This window comes from Panicum virgatum, chromosome 2N (genome assembly GCF_016808335.1).
Source record: "Panicum virgatum strain AP13 chromosome 2N, P.virgatum_v5, whole genome shotgun sequence".
Taxonomy (NCBI): domain Eukaryota; kingdom Viridiplantae; phylum Streptophyta; class Magnoliopsida; order Poales; family Poaceae; genus Panicum; species Panicum virgatum.
The window spans coordinates 50,052,961-50,076,959 of NC_053146.1; the positions used below are offsets into that span (position 1 = coordinate 50,052,961).

General features: G+C 50.8%; 1 protein-coding gene across 1 annotated transcript; it reads left to right on the forward strand.

Annotated features, from left to right (window-relative positions):
* Positions 1-13,543: 13,543 nt before the first annotated feature.
* LOC120660976 (ABC transporter G family member 1-like) lies at positions 13,544-18,510 on the forward strand. Its single transcript, XM_039939645.1, has 7 exons — positions 13,544-14,121; positions 14,235-14,314; positions 14,455-14,919; positions 16,731-16,817; positions 16,953-17,081; positions 17,200-17,391; positions 17,484-18,510. Exons 1-7 carry the CDS (start codon positions 13,662-13,664, stop codon positions 18,246-18,248), a joined length of 2,178 nt encoding a protein of 725 aa, XP_039795579.1. The 5' UTR covers positions 13,544-13,661; the 3' UTR covers positions 18,249-18,510.
* The last annotated feature ends 5,489 nt before the right edge of the window (positions 18,511-23,999 follow it).

Consider the following 23,999-nt stretch of genomic DNA (forward strand, 5'->3'; position numbering starts at 1 on the left):
ACTGCCGCCCACATGTGGAGTGACGTTAATCGTCGCCCTATTAAATGACAAAGATTACTACAAGTATTGAACCAAGATGCGTGTATTTGTTTGCAGCAAGCACCGTAAACAATATATGGCTGTATATACTTGAAGTCAATGGCTGGGTATATAATATATATAGTAACTTCCAACTTGTACTTGAGTATGAAACTTTGCCTGAGCAAACAAGGTAACCTTTAATTTGCCATTGGGGGAGGCATCTTCAGTTTGACTAGATTTGCCATTGGGGGAGTAGATAACAACAGGTATGATATCATATTAGTATTATTGGATTTGTTATGAAACATATTTTTACAGTTTATATCTTTAAAATTGACGTGTTAAATGTTTATTGTTGGAGTATATTGAGCCCATGTGTGTAGAGGCCCATCTAGAGACCCATGTATAGGTTCTATATATACCCACCCATCTAGGGTTGGAGGAATAGAGTAATTATTCCCGTCATTATGGTATCATTAGCTTAGTTTTTCCACCTCTCCACCTCTCCTCTGTTCCAGCCGCCAGGGGGCCGCCTCCCCTGTTGCGCCGCCGGCGGCCCCTCCCCTCTCCTCCTTCCATCCCCTCACCTCCTCGTCCTCTGCTGCGGGCGCTTCCTCTGCGCCGAGCGCCTGGCCGGTCGTGCCGTCCTCTGCAGGCGCCGCCGCGGCCCGATCCGCTGCCTGGGCCTCTGCTCCGCCCGGATCCGCCGCCAAGCCATCTGTTCCGCTCGGATTCGCCGTCGGCGGGCCTCCTGCTGCGGTCGCCGCCGCCCTGGTGGCCCCTGCGCCCCTGCTCGACCCCGCCGCCGCTGCTGCTGGTGGTGCGGGCGCGGGGGCTGCAGGAGCAGGGGTCGCGGAGCTGGAGGGCGCGGGAGGCGCGCAGCCCCCTGGGCCCCTGCCCCAGGCGCCGCCCGGGCTGCTCCCACAGCTGCAGGAGCCGCCTGCGCCGCTGCCTGGGCCGCCGCCTGCGCCACCTGGCATGCAAGCAGCCCGCCGTCGACGCCGCCCTTCCTAAGGCTTCTCCCACGTGGCCTGAGCTTGGGATGCCTCCCATGGATGCGCCGCTATCCGCCGCCGCCTTCCGTGGTCAGCAGGCCGACGCCGCTCTTGCTGCGGCACTCCTCGCCACCAAGTCGGAAGCTTCAGCGGCCCAGGAGCGGGTCCGCGTGGCTGCCCTCGCTTGGGAGCGCGAGCGCGCCACGGCCGACGCCCTCGCCCTCCGGGTCGCCGAGGCGGAGCGCTTCCTCCGTGTCTCCTCCGGCCAGCCCGTCGACCCCGAGCACGGCACCTTCTCCTCCCACCAGGCCCTGCCCGCTGGATCTGGAGCTCGGTACGACTCGACTGACCCCATGGTCGCCCAGCTCCACTTCCAGGCGGCCGGCGTCCAGAACATCAGGGCTCTGGTCTCCGTCCTCCTCGACCCTGTGTCCTCCTCCTATGGCCGCTGGCGGGACCAGGTCCTCCTCACCCTCCGCCGCTACGCCCTCGACGACCACGTCCTCGTCGACTCACCGATCGAGGCGCGTGACGTGACGTGGCTGCGCCTCGACAGCGTCGCCCTGTCCTGGATCTTCGGGACCATCTCCCTGGATCTTCAGGACCTCGTCAGGACCCACGGCGGCACCGCGCGGCAGGCCTGGGTGGCGCTCGAGGGGCAGTTCCTCGGCAACGCCGAGTACCGCGCCCTCCAGCTCGATGCCACCTTCCGCACCTTCGTGCAGGGGGACCTCTCCGTCGGTGAGTACTGCCGGCGGATGAAGAGCATGGCCGATGCTCTTCACGACCTCGGGGATCCAGTGTCTGATCGGGTCTTGGTGCTCAATATCCTACGGGGACTGAGCAGCACCTACGACCACCCGAAGGGCTGGATCGCCCGCCAGAGGCCCTTCCCCACCTTCCTGCAGGTCCGGGACGACCTCGCCCTCGAGGAGATCACCAGGGGTCTCGCGCCCGGATCGTCCTCGCCCACCCCCGCCGCGCTCGTTGTTACTCCACCGGCCTCCTCCACTGCTCCTGCCACCTCCCTCCTTGGTGCTGCTCCCACCGGGCAGACCGGAGGAGGGGGGGCCGTGGACGTCGCCGGCGACGGGGTGGTGGTGGTGGCACTGGTGGCCCTGCTTCTGGGAACACCGGTACCAGTGGGGGCCGTCGGGGCGGCGCGCCGACACCGGCTCCGGCTCCCGCTCCCGCCCCTGCCGCTGGAGGTACGCCCTGGCCATCCTTCAGCAACCCATGGTCAGGGCGCATCTCGATGTGGCCGTTCCAGGGTCCGGGAGGGGGGCCTCGTCCTCAGCTCCAGCCGGCGGCCATGTTCACTGGCGCTGCTCCACTCTTCGCGCCTTCCTGGACCCCGCCCGCTCAGCCCAGCCAGCAGCCGACCTGGCCTGGGGGGTGGGACCAGGCCGCTCTGGCGCAGTCCTTCAGCACCATGGGACTGACGCCGCCGACCAGCACCGAGTGGATCGCCGACTCGGGCGCCTCGTTCCACACCACTCCAGATGCTGGTATCCTCTCTTCTGTCCGACCCCCACACCCCTCTTGTCCTTCTTCTATCATGGTTGGTGATGGGTATTGCCTTCCTGTCACTGCCATGGGTTCTGCTCCTCGACTTCCTACTGTTCTTGTTGCTCCTCAAATGGTTCACAACCTTCTTTCTATTCGCCAGTTTACTGCTGACAACTCCTGTTCTATCGAATTTGACTCCTCTGGTCTTACTATGAAGGATTCGGCTACCCGGCGTCCTCTCCTCCGATGTGACAGCCCGGGGCCCCTTTACACTCTTCGGCTTTCTGCTTCCGCTGCCTCACCTTCGGCTTCTTCGTCTTCTGCTTTTGCCGTGACGCCTTCTTCCACCACCTGGCAACGCCGGCTTGGTCACCCCGGCCGCGACATTTTGGCTCAGCTCCGTCGTAGTACCGATGTTCCATGTACTAGGGCTCCTGCTGAGCACCTCTGTCATGCGTGCCAGTTAGGTCGCCATGTTAGACTTCCGTTTTCTGTTTCTTCTTTGCATGCTGCGCATGCCTTTGATCTCATTCACTGTGACCTGTGGACATCTCCTGTACTCAGCATGTCTGGCTATAGATATTATCTGGTCATTGTTGATGATTTCTCTCATTACTCTGAGTACAGGAGATGTCCACAGGTCACAGTGACCTTCCCTACCCTCCTCCACTTCTTTGCCTGGGTGTCCACTCAGTTCGGCCTCACTGTTAAGGCCGTCCAGTGTGACAACGGGCGGGAGTTCGATAACTCCACCTCTCGGTCTTTCTTCCTGTCTCGGGGTGTTCAGCTGCGTATGTCTTGTCCGTATACCTCTCCTCAGAACGGCAAGGCTGAGCGGATGATTCGCACGATGAATGATGTCGTGCGCACCCTTCTGATCCAGGCTTCTCTTCCCCCGCGCTTCTGGGCTGAGAACCTCCACACCGCCACCTACCTGCTCAACCGCCTTCCGTCCACTGCTTCTCCTGCTCCCACACCACACCACACTCTTTTCGGTACCCTTCCTCGCTACGACCACCTTCGGGTCTTCGGGTGTGCGTGTTACCCTAACACGTCCGCCACCGCTTCTCACAAGCTGGCGCCCCGCTCGACTCTTTGTGTGTTCCTTGGGTACTCCCCTGACCACAAGGGGTACCGATGCTTTGACCTCACCTCTCGCCGCATTCTGATCTCCCGACAAATTGTCTTCGACGAGTCGGATTTCCCCTACTCCACTTCTTCCACACCTTCTCCTGATCCCGAGCTTGCGTCCCTGTTTCCGACTGACCCGGTGGTCCAGCCACCGTTACCTGTCTGTCCTTTTCCTGCAGGTTTTCCCGGCGCACCGGCACCACTTCCGGTGATCCCTGTTGCGCCGAGCGCGGCCCCGGTGCCCGCGGTCGCGCCACGCATGGCCCCCGGACCTCCAGTCGTGCCGCGCGCGGCCCCGGTGTCTCCCGTTGCACCACGCGCGGCCCCGGTGCCTTCTCCTTCCCCTGCGCGGTACGCTCAGCCGGTGCAGGTGTACCGGCATCGCTCGGCGCCGACCTTTGCACTGCGGCGGTATGCTGAGCCGGTGCAGGTGTACCGGCGCCGTTCGGCGACGACACCGGTGCTGCCTCCTGCTCCGGAGGTTTCTGCGATGCCGACACCGGAGCCGTCGCCGCCGCTGCAGCCGCCGCCACCTCCTCCGGCTCCCTCTCGAGCCGCGCCGGAGGTGTACCACCCGCTAGTCGTCCATCGGGATCCTCGGCATATCCATCCCATGGTGACTCGGCGGATGGCGTCTCAGGCTGCGACTCTCTCCGCCACCGAGGGAGAGCCGCGGGTCTTTCCGGTACCCTCCTCTGTCCGCGACGCTTTGGCGGATCCTCACTGGCGTCGTGCGATGGAAGAGGAGTACACAGCTCTTCTTGCCAACCAGACGTGGGACCTCGTGTCGCGTCCGTCTGGTGGCAATGTGGTGACTAGCAAGTGGATCTGGACGCATAAGCGTCGGGCTGATGGCACACTGGAGCGATACAAGGCTCGCTGGGTTCTCCGGGGGTTCACTCAGCGACCTGGAGTGGACTATGATGAGACCTTCAGCCCAGTGGTGAAGCCCGCTACTGTGCGCACGGTCCTCTCGCTTGCGCTCTCGGGCTCGTGGCCTGTGCACCAGCTGGACGTGAAGAATGCGTTTCTTCACGGAACTCTGTCAGAGACTGTCTACTGCTCTCAGCCAGCGGGTTTTGTGGACTCGAGTCGTCCGAACATGGTCTGCCGGCTCAATAAGTCTATCTATGGTCTGAAGCAGACTCCTCGGGCTTGGTACTCTCGGTTTGCCACAGTCTTGATGACACTGGGATTCACCAAGGCCAAGCCCGACACGTCTCTCTTCATCTACCGCCGTGGGGATGAGACTGCATATCTGCTACTATACGTCGATGACATTGTACTCACAGCTTCCAGTTAGCAGTTGCTTCAGAGTGTCATCTCCTCTCTGCAGCAGGAGTTTGCTATGAAGGATCTCGGCCAGCTCCACCACTTCTTGGGCGTCACTGTTGAGCCTCGCCCGTCTGGTCTTCTCCTTCACCAGCGGCAGTACGCACTTGATATTCTGGAGCAGGCTGGGATGACTGATTGCAAGCCCTGCTCCACTCCTGTCGACACTCAGGCGAAGCTGTCTGCTGATCTGGGTGATCCGGTGGCTGATCCTACTACCTACCGGAGTCTGGCCGGCGCTCTGCAGTACCTTACCTTCACTAGACCGGACCTCACATACGCTGTTCAGCAGGTCTGTCTCCATATGCATGATCCCCGGGAGTCACACCTTGCTGCGCTGAAGCGTCTCCTCCGGTACGTCTGTGGCACTGTGGACCTCGGCCTGGTACTTCACCGCTCGTCCTCTGCTGAGCTGGTGGTCTACACCGACGCTGACTGGGCAGGCTGCCCGGACACTCGTCGCTCCACTTCCGGCTACGCCGTCTTCCTGGGCGGCAACCTGGTCTCCTGGTCGTCCAAGCGGCAGCCGGTTGTCTCCCGCTCCAGTGCCGAGGCGGAGTACCGAGCTGTCGCTAACGGCGTGGCGGAGGCGTCCTGGCTACGACAGCTCTTGGCTGAGCTCCACAGCCCGCTAGCCAAGAGCACGCTCGTCTACTGCGACAACGTCAGCGCCGTGTATCTCTCCACCAACCCCGTCCAGCATCAGCGGACGAAACACGTGGAGATCGACCTACACTTCGTGCGCGACAGAGTCGCCATCGGTGATGTTCGGGTACTCCATGTCCCGACTACCTCCCAGTTTGCTGACATCTTCACCAAGGGGCTACCCTCGTCGACCTTCTCGGAGTTTCGATCCAGCCTCAACGTAGCCGGTGGCTAGTTGTGGCTGCGGGGGGGGGGGGTATTAGCCCTTTTGTGCTCTACTTGTACTCTCATCTTGTCCAGTCTTGAACACCGCTGCGTCGGTTGTTCAGACTGCGGGGGGGTTAGCTTTCTTGTTGTCCAGTCTTGAACACCGCTGCGCCGGTAGTTCAGACTGCGGGGGGGTGTTGGAGTATATTGAGCCCATGTGTGTAGAGGCCCATCTATAGGTTCTATATATGCCCACTCATCTAGGGTTGGAGGAATAGAGTAATTATTCCCGTCATTATTTATACTCTTCTATATAAACATTGTCAAGCTTAATATAGTTTGACTTATGACAAAACTAGAAGAACTTATATTTTAGGACAAAGGGGGTACAAAGTTGCACTTAAATTTTGATTTTCTGGTATTAGCCTTGGATGGCATTTTCTGATAAAGTAGCTTGCCAATTCTAGTATATATAGAAGTTAAAATTGGCTTTTATATCATTCTACAACTAGATGACACTTGATTGTGATTTTTTTTTGAAACTGACTAGTGTACGTTATGCAAAGTTTCTATAGTAAATTGATGTACAAAAATTATTTTAGAAAATACTAGTATATCTACTTCTTAATTAAACATCTCTACTTGCATATAAAATTAAACTTACCCTGAGAATTGAAAGTAAAAAATTAATTTAATTTAATATCACCTGCCCGGCCATATGGGTATTCCAGAACTATTAATGAGATCGTCATCAGGATTCCTGCGCTGGAGGTGCTCGTGTTGACGTGTTGTCCCGTCAGTCTGAAAATGTCAAGGACAGCATTATTCAGAATCCAAGTATATAAATCCAATAGCGAAGTTAGGTTCAATCTAGTTTCTCTATTAATTCATCGTACAGCATGCAAGTCGCAGAAATACTGAACTGACAGCCAGTGTATGAAACCGGATTTGTTTGCAGATGCCGCAATGTGATCAAGCCTGGTCGCGTGTTTTTTCATCATCTCTGCTGAACTCATGAACTCAATGAATTCTCAGTCGCAGTCAGTGAAGCGTACCGCATTACGCGTACTGGTAAATGACTTGACATGCATGGCAGCTTAGTTAGTCCTTCCTCTGTTTTTATATACATATCGGATTATAGGTTTGCCATAAATCAAATATGGCCAACTTTGATCAAATTTATAAAAAAAACAATAACATTTACAATACCAAATTGATTTAATTAAATCCACTATGAAATATATGTTGATAGTGCATATATTGAGCAGTAGTTGATATATTTTTCTATGGACTGGATCAAAGTTAGCGAAGTTTGACTTATGATAAATTAAATCTAATATAACATGTAAATAAAAACAGTAGAGGAGTACAGCATCATATTGATTGCCCGGAGAATATTGGGGGATGCATGACTTTCACATCCTTTATTGCTATCACGTACAGTGCTGCAGTTGGTTGAGAGGATCACTGTATTCCTTTTTTTTCCCGTGTTACCGGTTATACACACACACACACACACACACACACACACACAGGAATACATTCTGAAAATTAAATTATAGTGGCATATTTGCAGAAACAAAAAAATAAGTCGAATGAACTCATGAAGCCAGAATTTGAAAAGAAAAAAAATGTAGCCAGAAAGACAAGCCTGAACAGTGCTGGAGTGTTGGACTATCCAAGTTCGCGCAACTACAAGTATTGAAAAGGATCGGAGGACGTAGACGCATAATCGATTTACTGCCTTGCTTCTGAAAGGTTAGGAAGTCAGGAACATGGATATGTACTCCATAATCTGAGACGCGTTGAATTTTAATTTGAACTGAATATTATAGAATAATTATTCTTCCGAATTCTACCAAATTTGGTCAAGTCTATTCATGCTAGATCGACGCGTCTCTTCTCTTGGCTGCTTTGTTGCTGCAGATTCGTACCAATATGATTCACAATTAGTTTCAAGTGCATCTGAATAAAGTTTCATTCTCCAAAGCTCGATCGGATCTTTGCGTGTCCTGTCCTCGATGGTGTGATAATCCCAGCTGGTCACCAGCTAACAAATCCCGTCGTCAACTGCTCGCGCCAAATTAAAACGAGTGAAGGATAATAATAATAATATTCCACGGCACGAGAGAATGAAGACCGGTCGAGTCCGGACAGTAGGATCCTAGTCAGGTTACTACTAAATTATTATCGGCGCTATTGAAGCTTAGCGATGGGCGAGACGGAAAGAAGAGGCCACCGCGTCGTCTCCCTCGGAGGCGACTCGGGCGGCGCTCACCCCCGCCGCCGCGCACCCCCCTCCCGACCTCCCCCTCCCACCTCGCCGCCGCCGGAGCAGGGCGCCGGAAGCCCGTGCACCCGCGGGGCCTTTCTTGAGCTGCGCGCATGCATGGCCGCGCACGACGAGCTGCGCCGGGTGCTGGGCACGGTGGCAACGGCGGCGGCCCGGGGCTACGGATCCAGCGTCCTGGGTCTGGATCCAGCGCCCCCGGGGGGCTGATCTGCGCGATGCGCCCCCTCCTCCCCCCCCACATGGCGGGCTCATGGCGGTACCGGGCATGGTGGCGGCGGCGGCCGCCGGGGCAATGCGAACCCCTGGCCGGATCTACGCGGTGCGGCGGCGGCTTCCACCACGCGGGAGCGTCCGTCGCGGCGCGTGGTCGCCGGCGGCCGGATCCGGAGCCCCCGGGCCCGAAGGTATGTTGTGGGCCCCCTGACACCCCTGGGCGGCGGCGGCGGCATCACCCACGCGGGGGTGTATGTCATGGGTGCGCGGGCGGGCGCCATGGTGGCCGGCGGCCACCTCTGCTGCGGTTGCAGCCACGGCTCGTGGCACATGGAGCTAGCGGCAGCGGAGACGCGCGGCAGAGGGTGCATGGTGCTGCGGCGACTGTGGGAGGAGGGATTTACCAGACGAAAGTCTTGCGCGGCCTCTGGCCGGGCCGGCAGCGACGACGTTCAGTGGACGCCATGTTCTCCCTTGGGGGCGTTGTCGAGGTGCCCTCCTCTCCCTGACAGGTCTCTCTCGGTGAAAATCTTGCCTGAGTTTGCTCAGGCAGGCGGCGGCGGCACCCTCGGCGTCGTTCCTTCCTTGGAAGCGTCATCTTTGGAGAACCTGTTCCATTGCAGCCCTGGAGGTCGGTTCCGGTGTCCCCAGGGCCGGTCTTCGCGGTGCTGCGGCAGTGGCTCCCCCCACGCGGGAGCGTTCACCTCTGCTGCGGCCGTGGCTCGTGGCGATCGGCGGCGGCGTCCCCCTCGTTGGAGGCGTCGCTGCTTGAGAACCAACTCAGCATATGACTTTAATGGCTGATTGGCGGGTAGGGGTTGTCTCGTCGTTGTCGGCTAGTTGCTTGCAGCGAACCACGACGGCAACTAAGTGCGGCGTGTGGCAGCGTCAATGGACGGCGCTTGCAGCTACGACTTCAGGAGACGACTTGGCTTGCAGCGGACCGTGAGCGGTTCATCGTCGGAAGACGGCTCAAGCGACTACCCTAGCTTCCTAAGGCCGGCAATGGCTTTGTTGCTATCCGTGGTTGTGCCACAGTTCCACCCTTATGCTAGGGTGTGCGTGTTTTTTCTATTCGTGGTTATGCCACAATTTTGCCCATGTGTTTGGGCTCTGGAGTTGGTTTAGACCTAGTTTAGCTAGGTAGTTGATGAGGTTTTAGCCCGGTTTTCTCAAATTAACCGAGCAATGTGGGTTTTGTCTCATTTTTCGTAAAAATGAGGCTTTGATCTGTGGTCTGCCACACCTTTTGAATACAATTCATGTGGGGATACTCCCCCCGGTGACCATTCAAAAAAAAACCGATCCGAAATCCCAGGTGATCGGTACCTAGCTAGACCACCACCGTTGGGCCGTTGGCGGCGGTCATCATCACACCATCCTAATCCTTACTCAGGGGCGGATCCAACATGGGGGCTGGGGGACTAGAGCCCCCTTGCCCCCATGGATCATATGGAGCTCTCCAAAGCCTCCTCAAGAATTTTCAACCATGAATGAAGAGGAGGAAGAAGAAAAGGAGGATGAAGAAAAAGAAGTGAGGAGGGAAGAAAAAGAAGAGAAAATTAGCCTATCTAGATTGAGATTCTAGATCCGTCACTGTACTTACTGTATAATCATGATCGCTAATTGTGGTTGACGCGAGACAACAGCAGGCAGGCAAGTTGGGCGGCGGCGGCGGCGCGCTTCTCCCGATCCACACCCGCGTGCGTGCATGTACGTGAACCGGCCGGAAGCAGAGCAGAGCAGAGCAGAGGTTGCATTCGATCGCAAGAATGTCGCCAGTGTAAACGACGAACGAACGGATCGGATTAGAGGAAGAATTCTTTCGGCTTCGTTGCTGGCCGATCGATGATCGCGAGGAGTAGCAGCGTGCGATGCGAGGGAGTGCGCACGTGCCCTTTGGTGTCTTGGCGAGGCGGCTCGCCATGTTGGAATGAGGAAAGGGTGCGTACGAGTGCTGGGTCAACGGGTGTCGCTACGGCCTTGGTGGTGGTGGATTCGGTGATGATGGGGTACGGGCTGGCCGGCCGGGTCTCTCTCGAGCACTCCAGAGCAGCGGGCTCGGCGGCCACGCCACGCCACGCCAGGAATAAAGGAAGAAGAAAGAGCAGGGAAGGGAGCAGAAGCAGGCACGCCCGGTCGAATTGACCGTCCGTCCTATTGCTTGGCCCATCTCACTCAGTCACGGCTCACTACTGCTTCCTCGTCTCCAGCTCAAGACTACTACTCCTCGTCGGGTTCGGGACGCGCACGTGCCTCTCTGCCTCCATGCATGCACGCACTACGCCAGTTGCCCACTTGCCCGGTACTGCCACATGCTCCCAAAGCATGCATCACGCGTTATCCGGAGGCGGATTTATGTTTATGCAACGCATGCAGGCACTCGATTGAATATAATGTGCATGCGAGCATTAGTTTTAAATAGACGGAGTGTATAATTAGGTGTCGTTTGCTTTTTTTTCGTTTAAGTCATAAGTTTCATCACATCACATATTTAAACACCAATTAGAAGTACTAAATATAGATTTATTATAAAATTAACTTCTTAATTACGAGATGAATCTATTAAACCTAATTAATCCATAATTTGATCATTAATTGATACAGTAATCATCCGCTAATCATGCACTAATTATACTTAATAGATTTGTCTGAAGCCCTAATTGCAAGTTATGTAATTAATTTTATATTAAATTGGTATCCAAATATTCGAATTGGCACCCGAATATTTTGACGTGACATCTACTTAAAAAACTAGAGGAGACCTTAGCTAGAAAAAGCAACAGGATGACACTTAAACGTACGTCATTGCCCCTATAGTAGAATACACAGGTACGTGGTGAATACCAGTGACATTTGCATTGCAAAGGTGAAAATGACAATAGCTAGTTTGTTGACATTTCAGCATTATAAAACACAAAACATTTTAGTTTTATCCTAAGATGAACTTCTCTAACTTTGATTAAGCTTATAGAAAATACACCTACCACATCAAACTAGTTTCATTAATGAAATGTAAAATACATCATAATAGTGCATTCATTGTGGGTCTTTACTAGTTTTTTCCTATAAATTTAATCAAAATCAAAAAAGTTTAGCTCGATACAAAACTAAAATATATAATATTAGTTCGGAACGGAGGGTCTTGATGACGTCCGCGTACTTTAGTAGGTAGACACCTTCCCAGATGAAAAGGAAGTCAAAATCCACACGGTACAAGGATGGTGGCTACGGCGCTCTACGGTGAATAATTCAATAATCAAAGTCCGTTCCAAGATCAAGCTGGATTATTAAATTATTTAATCGCACGAACCATAATTAGCTTAGTCTCAGTGAAAATTTTATTAGAAGTTTAATAGGTATTAAATATCATGTCGTATTAGCAAATTTGCTGACATGACATGATTATTATAAGAAGAGAGAAGGGGGATCGAGTTTCATAGAATATGAGAAGAGTTTTATCATCATATAATCCATTTTGAAGATCAAGAACGTAAAGAGATTTTAGCCAATATGCTGAATTGCCGACTTGGGGAGTGGCCGATGAAATATCTGGGCCTTCCAATCGCTGAACATCGGGTTGGGAGTCGTGTTTTTATGGGCTTGGTGGATAAAATGAGAAAAAGGCTTGATCCTTGGAAGGGTAGAAACTTGTCGTTGGGAGGTAGATTAGTTCTCACAAACTCTTGTCTTTCTAGTTTACCTATGTATACCATGGGATTTTACTTACTCCTAAAATCTGTTCATTTGGAGATGGATCAGATTAGGAGCAACTTCTTCTGGCAGGGAGCTAAGGAGGAATTCGGGTATCACATGGCCAAAATGGACACGATCTGTAGACCCAAAAACCAGGGAGGTTTGGGGATGATCAACACTAGCACGATGAATGAATGTCTTTTGGTCAAGTGGATTTGGAGAATTGCCAAAGGTTCGAATGAAACCTGGTTTAAGATCCTTCAGGCTAAATATATGCAAAATGGGTCCTTTTTCTCATCTTCCCCCAGGGGTGCCTCCCAGTTTTGGCAAAGCCTTCATAAGGTGAAACATCTATTTAAATAGGGGGGGGCATTTTTCAAGTTAAAGACGGAGCCAATACTATGTTCTGGGAGGATACTTGGAAAGGAGATACGCCAATCAAAATCCAATTCCCGGATCTGTATAAAATGTGTGCTGACCCTCGGGCAAGGGTGGCAGATTGTTGGGATGGCGAAAATTGGATTATCCCCTTTCGGAGAAGTCTGACAACGACTGAAAAGGATGACTTGGACAAACTCCTCTTGTGGTTACAGCCTTCCTCCCAAAGTGTTGGACTGGATAATATCACTTGGGCTTTGGAGAATTCTAAGGTCTTCTCCACCAAGTCACTCTACTCCTTCATGACCAATAGGGGTGTGATGCTGAAAGATTCGAATAGTTGCTGGAAGGTCCGCACCCCCCTAAAGATTAAGGTCTTCTTGTGGCAGCTGAGTAATGACAGATTGCAAACGGCTACAGCCTTGAAACGCATGGGCTGGAAAGGGAGCCACCTCTGTTGCCTTTGTGGAAAACCAGAGAATGTCGATCACATCTTCTTTAGATGTTCTTTGGCTCGCTTCCTGTGGGCTGGGGTAGGAGAGGCGTTAGGTTTGACGCAACAACCAGGGTCCTGGGAGGACCTCGTGGCAACTTGGAGTAAGAATTGTAATTTCCCAAAGCGCTTGGGCATGCTTTTGTTTGCTAGTCTAGCATGGGCGCTATGGACTACCAGAAACAAAATAGCTATTGAGCATATTTTTCCTAATAATGCCATTCAAACCTTTCATGTTTTTGTTGGCTTTATGCAGCGATGAAGCCCACTATCGAAAGCTTCTGATAGAGAGAAAGTAAGAGATCTGGTGGAGCTTCTAAAAACCTGGGCGATGGGTTTCCGACCTTCGATGACATCTGTTTCGGACATTGAGTTCCTTTAGTATTGCTTGTCTGTTTCCTTTTAAGCCTAGACTGTAAACTGGTAACCCCAGTTTGTGACTTGGTTAAACGCTTTGCGTTGTATCCCTAATTGCTTTCAATATAAAGCAGAGTTATCTCTTTAAAAAAATCATAATAATTGCGCTACGAAACCAGCTGATCTTTTTCACCGGCGCGTGCGCGCTCGGCCCCTCGCCTATTTAACCAGCCCAGCTCGCCACACCACACCCTTCATCACACACCACACAGCAAGGCAGGCAGGCAACAAGCGCAACACGAGCTACCTACTAGTTCCCAACGCTGTTCCAGCCTTGGCCAGCTCTCATTCTCGCCGGTCAAGCTAGCTAGCTAGCTAGCGTTCCGTCGACATGGCGTCCGAGCAGCAGCCGCAGCACGCCCCCGCCGTGCCGAGGTGGACGCCGAGCCCGCCGCGTCTGCAGGACCAAGGCGGCGACGACGCGGACTCCGAGCTCGGCGTGTCGTCGTCCATGCACAGCACCGACGGGTTATTCCCCTTCGGCAGCGGGCGCTCCTTCCCGCCGCCGCCGTTCCCGCTGCCGCAGCCCTCGCTGGAGATCAGCGCGGCGGGGAACGGGAACGGGAACGGGACGACCGACGGCCCCGTCGCCCGCGAGAAGTCGCTGCGCCGGACCGACGAAGGCGTGGCGATCTCCTGGGAGGACCTCTGGGTGTCGGCGAGCGGCGGCAAGGGCGGCGGCCGCGTGCCCATCCTCTGCGGCCTCAACGGGTACGCGCGCCCCGGCGAGGTGCTCGCCATCATGGGCCCGTCCGGATGCGGCAAGTCCACCCTTCTAGACGCCCTGGCAGGTACATACTACGAACGAACGTGCCACGTGATTCTCGCGAGCGCCGAGAGTCAGATTTCGTGACCAATCAAGCAAAAGATTTACATGTTTTATTTGGACCATGCATGGTTACAGGAAGGCTAGGTTCGAACGTGAGCCAGAAGGGGGAGATCCTGATCAATGGCCGGAGACAGAAGCTAGCCTACGGGACATCGGTAAGCCACTAATTGTTCCGGAGGCGGAGATCTCATTCTAATTTCCTTGGGCATGGGCATGGGCATGCCGGCGCGCCATGCCGTGAGCCGTGAGCCGTGAGCAAGTACTGACTGATACGCGCGCGCATCGCGTGTGGCAGGCGTATGTGACGCAGGACGACGTGCTGATGACGACGCTGACGGTGCGCGAGGCGGTGCACTACGCGGCGCAGCTGCAGCTGCCCGGCGCGATGCCGGCGGGCGCCAAGCGGGAGCGCGCGGAGGAGACGCTGCGGGAGATGGGGCTGGAGGGCGCGGCGGACACGCGCATCGGCGGGTGGATGCACAGGGGCATCAGCGGCGGGCAGCGCCGGCGGGTCAGCATCTGCATGGAGATCCTCACCCGCCCCGCGCTGCTCTTCCTGGACGAGCCCACCAGCGGCCTCGACAGCGCCGCCTCCTACCACGTCGTCGGCCGCATCGCGCGCCTCGCGCGCCGCGAGGGCATGACCGTCGTCGCCGCCGTGCACCAGCCCAGCTCCGAGGTCTACGGGCTCTTCGCCGGCCTCTGCCTCCTCGCCTACGGCAGGACCGTCTTCTTCGGCCCCGCCGCCGAGACCAGCCAGGTACGTATACGCGTTAGAAGAATTGCATCTCATTGGCCTCCAAATGTCCAATAATGCATGCAGGCGTTTTGAAAGAAAAACAGTATGGTTAGTACCGGTTAGGCCGTAAGTACGTGTTTATTTGGAAATGCATGTCGTATGTAGCTCAAAAACATGCAAGTTTAAACGGGAGTAGTTAAATTCGGTCCGAACTCGATCGTCTAGTTGGAAGGAGACCGCTTTACGAAATTCTGAAACTTGTTAAATTTATGGAGCTGTCTTCATCGCAGAAGCACGGGACAGCGACCCACCTGGTTTTAGATGCGTGTGAACTTGTTGACATTGAGTCAGCTTTTGCTTTTTCTGAACAAAAATAATACTCCTATGTCAATGCCAATTATAGGACTTAATTGTAGAACTTATCCTTCTGTAATTGAATTGGTGACATCGGAGCAGGAGCAGTAAACTTCACTTCAGCTGCGCCACCTAACTGCGTTTGACTTGGGGGTTCCTGCATGTTTCAGCTACCTCTAACGGCTGCAGCATCATGTTTCACTGATACAGTTTTCTTTAAAAAAAGCAATCACTGTGTTCGGCTGGTATGGTTTAGGCTGCTATTGGCTGTTGGGCTGAATCTCACTGGCCTAGCCGTTCGAATGGTCTGCAGCAGCTGTTCAGCTGCTCTACTTCGCACTGGTCGCCCTCCCCTGCCTTCCTCCTCAGTGCTTTCCCAATCGCACTGATCTGTAGCTGCTACAGTTGCCTGCTGCAAGCAGCAGCCGGTCTGATGCACTGCTGCCGCTGGCTGCTAGCGCTCCAGTTGATAGCAGCTGGGATCAGCCATAAAGTACCAGCCGAACGTGGTGAATAAGAGAAAAGCACAATATAATAATCTAGTATTGCAAATAGCTCTGCGTACACAGATAGTGACTACACAAGTCTACGTACAAGTGGTCTATAAAACTTGGTACTTCTGTATTAAGTGAACAACTGTGCATGACAAAGTCTGGATACAACAAAAGCATTACTGTGATTGAAGATGAAACCGGGAGGAATTAGGTCTTCTTTGAATAGCCGTCTCGTTGACATTTTTCCTAGGGAAATTCTCGTTACTGAATTGACCACTAATCTGTTTCAAGTAGGAAGCGAAGGAATTAGGAAGAAAAACACGCGTCTTCGCTAGCAACTGGTATGTGGTATCTGAAATCAGGTAGCGAACTTTGAACCGAGGAAAATGACGTGATCGGACAGTAGTCAGTAATTGAAGACACTTGTTTTCAAACAGTAAATAACTGAAAATTGTTGTAGTAGTTCAACTCTGGACCGATCATGTTATATACACGGCTAGCTGTCTGAACTGTTCCTTTTTCATGTGGGCAGGACCCACATGAGAAAGATAGTTTAAGAAGATTTGTAGGAGTATAACTTATTTGAACAGGATTTTTTTTCGAAAACTGAAATCGGAGAAGTTTTCTCACAACATTATTTTGAAGGGATTCTCCTGAAAACTCATGCAAATAAATTCTTGTGCAATAAGATCTTTGAAAAACTTCTTAAAATATTAAGTCATGGAGAAGAGAAAAATCTATCCGACGGGGGGGGGGGGATCAGGAGGGGTGACCGTCACGCGACAGAAAGCCTCCCCATGCCTACGTGCGCCAATTTTATTAGACCCCCATCAGACATGCCTTACATCTACAATTTCAGACTTGCTCTGCTGTTAACTTTAAAGGACTGCTTTTTTAAAGAAAAAAATAAAAGACTTGGAGTACAAACAAGCTTCCATTTTATTTCAGCTTGCAAGTACTCAACCTGCATTTCGTTTCTTGTAGTTCTTTGCTCTGAGCGGATTCCCCTGTCCATCCCTGATGAACCCTTCTGACCACTTCCTGAGGACTATCAACAAAGACTTTGACAAGGTGAGCACATCACACAACTTCAAGAGAGATTCGCATAACCCTGCAAGCTTTTCCTTGACTCAATACTTAACCAGCATCTGAAAGTTGTTCCTTGCATACTCACGTCCCAATGCATTTACACAATGTGTTCATCAGGACATCGAAGAAGGCATGAACGGTGAGAAAATGACCACTGCTCAGGCAATCGACACGCTGGTGAACTCGTACAAATCCTCCGCCTACATGGACAAAGTGACTCGGCAGATCGCCGAAATACGCGAAGTTGTAAGTCATACATCACACTCTGCTAATCTGCTTTCCAGGCACTGCATTTTGCACACTCATTTCCTGCATCTTCTCAGCGCAAAGTTGCAAATTTGATGACCTTTTTTTTTTGTTGCAGGGAGGGGCAATGGTGAAGAAGGATTGGCAGCCAAGCTTCGTGACCCAATCCTTGGTGCTCACCAAGAGGTCCTTCGTGAACATGTACAGGGACCTGGGCTACTACTGGCTGCGCTTCGCCATCTACATCATGCTGTGCCTCTGCGTCGGCACCATTTTCTACGACGTCGGACACAGCTACGGGTCGATTCAGGTAAGTGAAACCCAACACTGTGCATGTCCGGTCTGTACCTAGTGCGTGTACGTACGCGGTGCTCATCATCTGAGTACCCACTCGATCTTCAGGCTCGTGGCTCCATGCTCAACTTCGTGGCCGCTTTCCTCACCTTCATGGCCATCGGAGGCTTCCCGTCGTTCGTCGAGGACATGAAGGTGTTCGGGCGGGAGAGGCTGAACGGGCACTACGGCGTGGCGTCCTTCACGATCGCCAACACGGTGTCGGCGGCGCCGTACCTGGCGCTCATCTCCGTGGTTCCGGGCGCCATGGCCTACTACATGGTCGGCCTCCAGAGTAGCTTCGGCCACTTCGCCTACTTCGCCCTGGTGCTCTTCGCGGCGATGATGGTCGTGGAGGGGCTCATGATGATCGTGGCCAGCACCGTCCCGGACTTCCTCATGGGCATCATCACCGGCGCCGGCATCCAGGGCGTCATGATGCTCAACGGCGGCTTCTTCCGCCTCCCCAACGACCTGCCCAAGCCGTTCTGGCGCTACCCCATGTACTACATCGCCTTCCACAAGTACGCCAACCAGGGGTTCTACAAGAACGAGTTCCTGGGGCTCACGTTCCCCAGCAACCAGGTGGCCGCCGGTGGCGCCGCCACCATCTCCGGCAGCGAGATCCTGAGGGATTACTGGCAAGTGCAGATGGGGTACAGCAAGTGGGTCGACCTCGGCATCCTGTGCGGGATGGTCGTGCTCTACAGGCTGCTCTTCTTGGCCATCGTGAAGCTCACCGAGAAGGTGAAGCCCATGATAAAGGGGTTCAGGTTCAGGAACACCGCCGCGCCGTCCGTGCACGTAGCTGAGAGGGGCTCCGGCAGCCCGTGATCTACGCGGAGGCTGATCGATCAGCAACACGATGGCTTTTGTTGGGGCTGCTAGTGTAGTCGTAGCAGCAGCAGCAGTAGTGAGATGCAAAGTGTCGTGTCATCTTCTCAATTTCTCATTGACAAGGGGGGCAAGGCGCTTGATACTAGACTTGAGGGCTCTGTTTATTTCTGGCCAGTTGAAGTGGGCTTATGGGGACTTCATTTCCCATTTTGTAGCTTTAAAGTGTGTATTAATGTATATATGTTGCTTTAGTAGAGTACTTTTTTTTGTTGCGTTTGCGTCTATTTCTTTCTAAATTTCCATGGCTAACAACCACTACCAGACTTCCTTTCTTTGCCGAGTGCCGGTTACACTCGGCAAAGACTTTGCCGAGTGTAACACTCGGAAAAGCTCCAGATGGCAAAGGGGGCGGGCGCTCGGCAAAGGGTTTGCCGAGAGCCGTCCGCACTCGGCGAATTTGCCACATGGGGGCTGCGGGTGACGGCGTGTTTGCCGAGTGCCTAACGGCTGGCACACGGCAAAGTTCAAAACTTTGCCGAGTGCCAAGATCTGGCACTCGGCAAAGGACAAAACTTTGCCGAGTGTCGGATCCTGGCACTCGGCAAAGACGCCGCCCACGGTCGCCCCACGTGGCGGCTTTGCCGAGTGCTAGAGCATGACACTCGGCAAACAGTCGAGGCGTTGACGAGTGCCAGGAGTCACTCGGCAAAGCCGCTTTTCTGCTGACCCTGTAAAGGCAACTTTGCCGAGTGTTTTGGCTTATGCACTCGGAAAAGTGGCCAAATTTTTTTGTTCCTCTTTTCTCTGTTTTTTTATATAAATACAACAAAAATATATCTCAATGCAAGGACATTACAGGCAGTTATTATAATAAATATATAATTGAAAATTACGGGAATAACACCAATACAAATAACACAAATCCATCACATATATCACAAGTCTGATACATATGCCAACACAAATCCGATACATATCACTAGTCTGAAGTCAAATACATATCACTAATCTGAAGTCCGATACATATCACTAGTCTGATACATAGAACGAGTCCAGGAATAATACCACAAGATCTAGTACTACAAGTCACTCACGGTCAGGTGGGGGGCCAAGTTTGCCACGGGGTCGCCGGCGAGTTCTGGTCCAGAGGAGGGTCGTTCGATGCGTTCCACGACTGATTCTGCAAATAGATACATATAAATTGAGTAAGAATAACAAAGATATAAATAGAAACACATAAACTGATTCTGCATACTCACGGGAGTGCTAGAAGGTCCCGGAGGAATGTAAGGCTGAGCTGGAAGGGCGAAGGGAGGAGGCGGCATCGCATAGTTCATCGACGCGCCAAGTCCTTGCATCCAGGTGGCCATACTCTGCAACATCACCGACTTCTCCCTCAGCTTCCGCTCCTCCTCCAGCTTCCGCTCCATCTCCAATCGACACCTCCTCTCCTCAGCCCACTTTGCCTCCATCTCGGTCTACAAGATTTTAACATCCATGTTACAATACGAAGCAAAGTTGCGTAAAAATCATAGAACGACAACGAAGATAAGGAATTTAATTCTAGAAAACTTTAGGATAAACTCACTGAGATGGTTTGGGCCATGGGAAGTCCAAATAAAATACTTGAATCTCATAGAAAAGATTCTATAACTTTTCATTAAATAAATTTAGCTCAAGCAAAAGAAAATGAGAATAATTGCTAGAAAAATTGGAAAAATTCCCGATATATTCAGAAGATGGACAATTATATTCGAAAAGATATTCACATCCCAAAATTGAAATTTTGGGGTTTGACATTTGCAAGAATTGAAATGAGTAAGAGAAATAACCGAGTTTGATACAAGAAATTTTTCCCGTGGTGTCGATGACTTGCCGGTCACTCCTAATCCACATTGAGGTGGATTCAAAGAATCAACCACTCCTCTATCAAGATTCCTCTTGATCTTAAGCCAGCTTAAATCAATGAACCTCTCCAAACCTCGATTCCACTAGTGTTGTTTTTCAACACTCCAACAAGGTGAACACAAGAACCTCTCACAACCAATTTTAGGGCACCTCTGCAAACTTCTTGAAGAGCTCCACGAAATCACCTTCTCCAAGCCGTCTAGGGAGCAACAACACCCAAGAGTAATAAGTCGATGACGCTTGCTTAAAGATTCTCTAGAGCCATAAAGCTCAAACTCTTGATTCAATGCACTAAGATGCTCTCACACTCACAAGAATGCAACCTCTTGTTGACATAGAATCGCGCCAACACACTTGAATGCACTAGAACGCGCAAGAGATCGTCAAAACGATATGAACCAGCAGAACCCTGGCAGACCGGTCTGACCGGTTCCACAGACCAGTCTGACCGGTGTGGAGTAGAGAACTGCGATGACCAAGAAACACAAGCTCGGGAGGGACCCCATCGGAGCTCGCGCAGCTAGGGTTGCCCTGAGGTCGGCAAGGCCACTCAGAACGCATTCGAACGTCGTCGGGATGCGAGAAGAACAAAATTAGTGTTTGGAAAAGCTAGGGTTTGAGAGGAACAAAAAGTAGATGTAATTTGTATTGATTTAATTGGGAATACCTCAATCGGCCTTAGCCTTTATATTTATAGGCCGGGGAAGTCGTACCCCTTCTCAAAGTCGGATTACATTACGATTTCACAAATAAAACAACTCCTACTCGGACTAAAACTGGGCAGACCGGTCTGACCAGTCGGCCTCTAATCTGCCAAATTTGGCTGTCAACATATGTCCCCCTACTTTTTGGTGAGTTTCACAAGCCAAAAAGCAAGAACAAATCTGGTGTACGTGTTTTACACAGAGCATACAAGTCTAAAAATAAAACTAAGTACGATATCTAATACCGGCCATCTTCGTCTTCACGCACTTTGTCATACGCTGGGGTAGAATTTCTTCAAGTATCTCCCATTGATAGCTCTAGGTAGACGCACACCTTGCACCGTCTTCGTCATATATGAATTACCAGAGATAACCTTGATAATCTTGTATGGACCCTCCCAACTTGGCAACCATTTGCCAAACTTGTTTCTTTTCATCCCAAGAGGCAAAATTGTCTTCCAAACCAGATCTCCAACCTGAAAAGATTTAAGTTTTACCTTTTTATTGTAAGCTCTGGCCACCCGAAACTTGTCCTTCTCAATTTCCTTTAAAGCCTTCAAACGCTTGGTGGTCACCTCATCAACATTATCCATCATCAAGTCATGGTAATCAACAGTGGAAAAGTCATTTTGTTTTGCTAGTCTATAAGCGTCCAGATTTACCTCAATGGGTAAAACAGCCTCTTGATCATATACAAGCTCAAAAAGATTAACCTTAGTAGTGCCATGTCAAGATATGCGATGAGCCCATAATACTTCGGATAACACCTCATGCCACCTCCTAGGATTTTCTTCTATCTTCTTCTTGACAAGTTTGATCAAAATCTTATTACTAGACTCGGCCTGTCTATTGGCCTGAGCATAGTATGGAGATGAATTGAGCAACTTAATCTTTTAAGATTCGGCAAAGGCACGCACCTCTTTTGATATAAATGGAGAACCTTGATCCGTTGTCAAAGTTTGTGGAATGCCGAATCTATAAATAATATGCTCAGTAATAAACTCAATTACCTCCTTATGTGTCATATTCTTCAAAGGAACTTCTTCGGTCCATTTAGTAAAATAATCCATAGCAACCAACACGAAGCGATGCCTCTTAGAAGATGGAGGATTAATTTGTCCAATGAAGTCCAACCCCCAACCTCGGAATGGCCATGATTTAATAATAGGATGCATCAACGCAACAGGCACCATTTGTAAATCACCAAACCACTGATATTTTTCACACCCTTTATAATACTTGAAGCAATCAGATATCATGGTAGGCCAATAAAAACCGGCTCTTCTAAGTAACCATTTCATCTTTGGAGCCGATTGATGAGTACCACAAATGCCTTCATGAACTTCACCATAGCGACTTTAGTCTGATCCGAATCTAAACACTTGAGAAGCAAATCTTCGGCAGTTCGACGATAAAATTCATCGTCAATTAACACATACTTGAAAGCCAAACGCCGAATATTTCTTTTTGCACCACGACCAGAATCTCTCAAATATGATATAAGAGGGACCCTCCAATCCTGGGCTTCGGTCGCGATGATCGAATCACCTTTTTTGGCCGAATTAGAATCAACAGCAGCATCACCGGTCAGACCAGTCTCACTGACCGGTCTGACCGGTGCGTCCAGAACCAGAAACTCGGCTTGCGAATGTTGAAATACTTTTTCGTAACATTATAGCCAGATGCTTGCTGAGTCAGAGTGTTTGCCTTTCCATTCTCTTTCCTTGGAATATGTTTAATAATAAATTCATCGAAGGAAGAAATAATATCAAGGCATTTATCAAGATACGCATTTTGAGAACCATTATAGCATTGGTATACCTTGGATAGTTGCTGCACCACTAGAAGAGAATCTCCAAAGGCTTCAACATGCTTCACGCCCATGGATTGCAAGAATTCCAAGCCAAATAAAAGTGCTTCATACTCAACTTGATTATTCGTGCACTCTTCTAATCGATTTGAAAACTCAAAAACAGCACCATTCGGAGAAATAAGAACAACAGCAATTCCTTGACCATCATCACAAACCGATCCATCAAAGTACAACTTCCATGGTGTGCAAGTAATATAGCCGACTTCTAGATCATGCTTGTCATTAATCCAATGCTCAACAATAAAATCCGCTGCAATTTTGCCTCTCATAGATCTTAAAGGTTCACAAGCCAAATTTTATTCAACCAAAGCGTAAGCCCACCTGCCGATTCTACCACTCAAAATCGGCTTTTGCAATATATGCTTCATCACATCGGTTTGACACATCACTATGCAAGTACTAGATAGTAGATAATGCCTTAATTTGGTACAAAAATAATAGAGAGACAAACATAAATTTTCAATGAATGTATACCTTGTCTCCGCATTAATAAGTCATAGGCTTAAATATATAATGATGTACTCCTTTCCTTCGGTTTCTTGAGTCAAAACAGCCCCAATAACTTTGTCTTCAGCAGCCACATAAAGTCTGAAAGGTACTCCTCTCCTAGGCGCCTTGAGCACAGATGGTGAAGACAAATAAATTTTGATCTTCTCAAACGCTTCTCGCTATTTTGCCCCCCCCCCAAGTAAATTCGATTTCATCTTTTAACCGAAGAATAGGAGTAAAAGCATCATCTTTCCAGACAAATTAGATATAAATCTTCTCAAGAAATTTACCTTGCCCAAGAACTTCTGTAAGTCCTTCTTGCATGTAGGAGCTTCAACTTGCTTCATGGTTTCAATTCTCTTTGGATCAATTTCTATCCCCTTCTCATGAATAATGAAACCAAGAAACCTCACAGCCGATACACCAAAAGCACATTTGAGTGGATTCATCTTCAAACCATACCGGCACATCCTCTTAAGAGCAAGTTTTAAATCGGCTAAATGATGATCCAAGCCAGCCGATTTAATGACAATATCATCAATGTACACTTCCAAGATGACACCAAGCAAATCATAGAAGATTAAACCAAAAGTCATAACAATCCACTCAAACAAACCGACAAATCCTGGACATCTAAAGGTTGTTTTAGATATATCTTCTTCGGCCATAAATATCTGATTGTAACCAGCGTTACAATTAAGAAAACTAATGACACGATGTCCAGAAGCCTCATTAATTAATATATCGGCTATTGGCATAGGATATTCATCCTTG

Coding starts and splice junctions, on each gene's coding strand:
- LOC120660976 (XM_039939645.1), top strand. CDS start 13,662: ATGGCGTCCGAGCAGCAGCCGCAGCACGCCCCCGCCGTGCCGAGGTGG. Junction 16,818..16,952: donor TCAACAAAGACTTTGACAAG/GTGAGCACATCA, acceptor TGTGTTCATCAG/GACATCGAAGAAGGCATGAA. Junction 17,392..17,483: donor ACAGCTACGGGTCGATTCAG/GTAAGTGAAACC, acceptor CTCGATCTTCAG/GCTCGTGGCTCCATGCTCAA.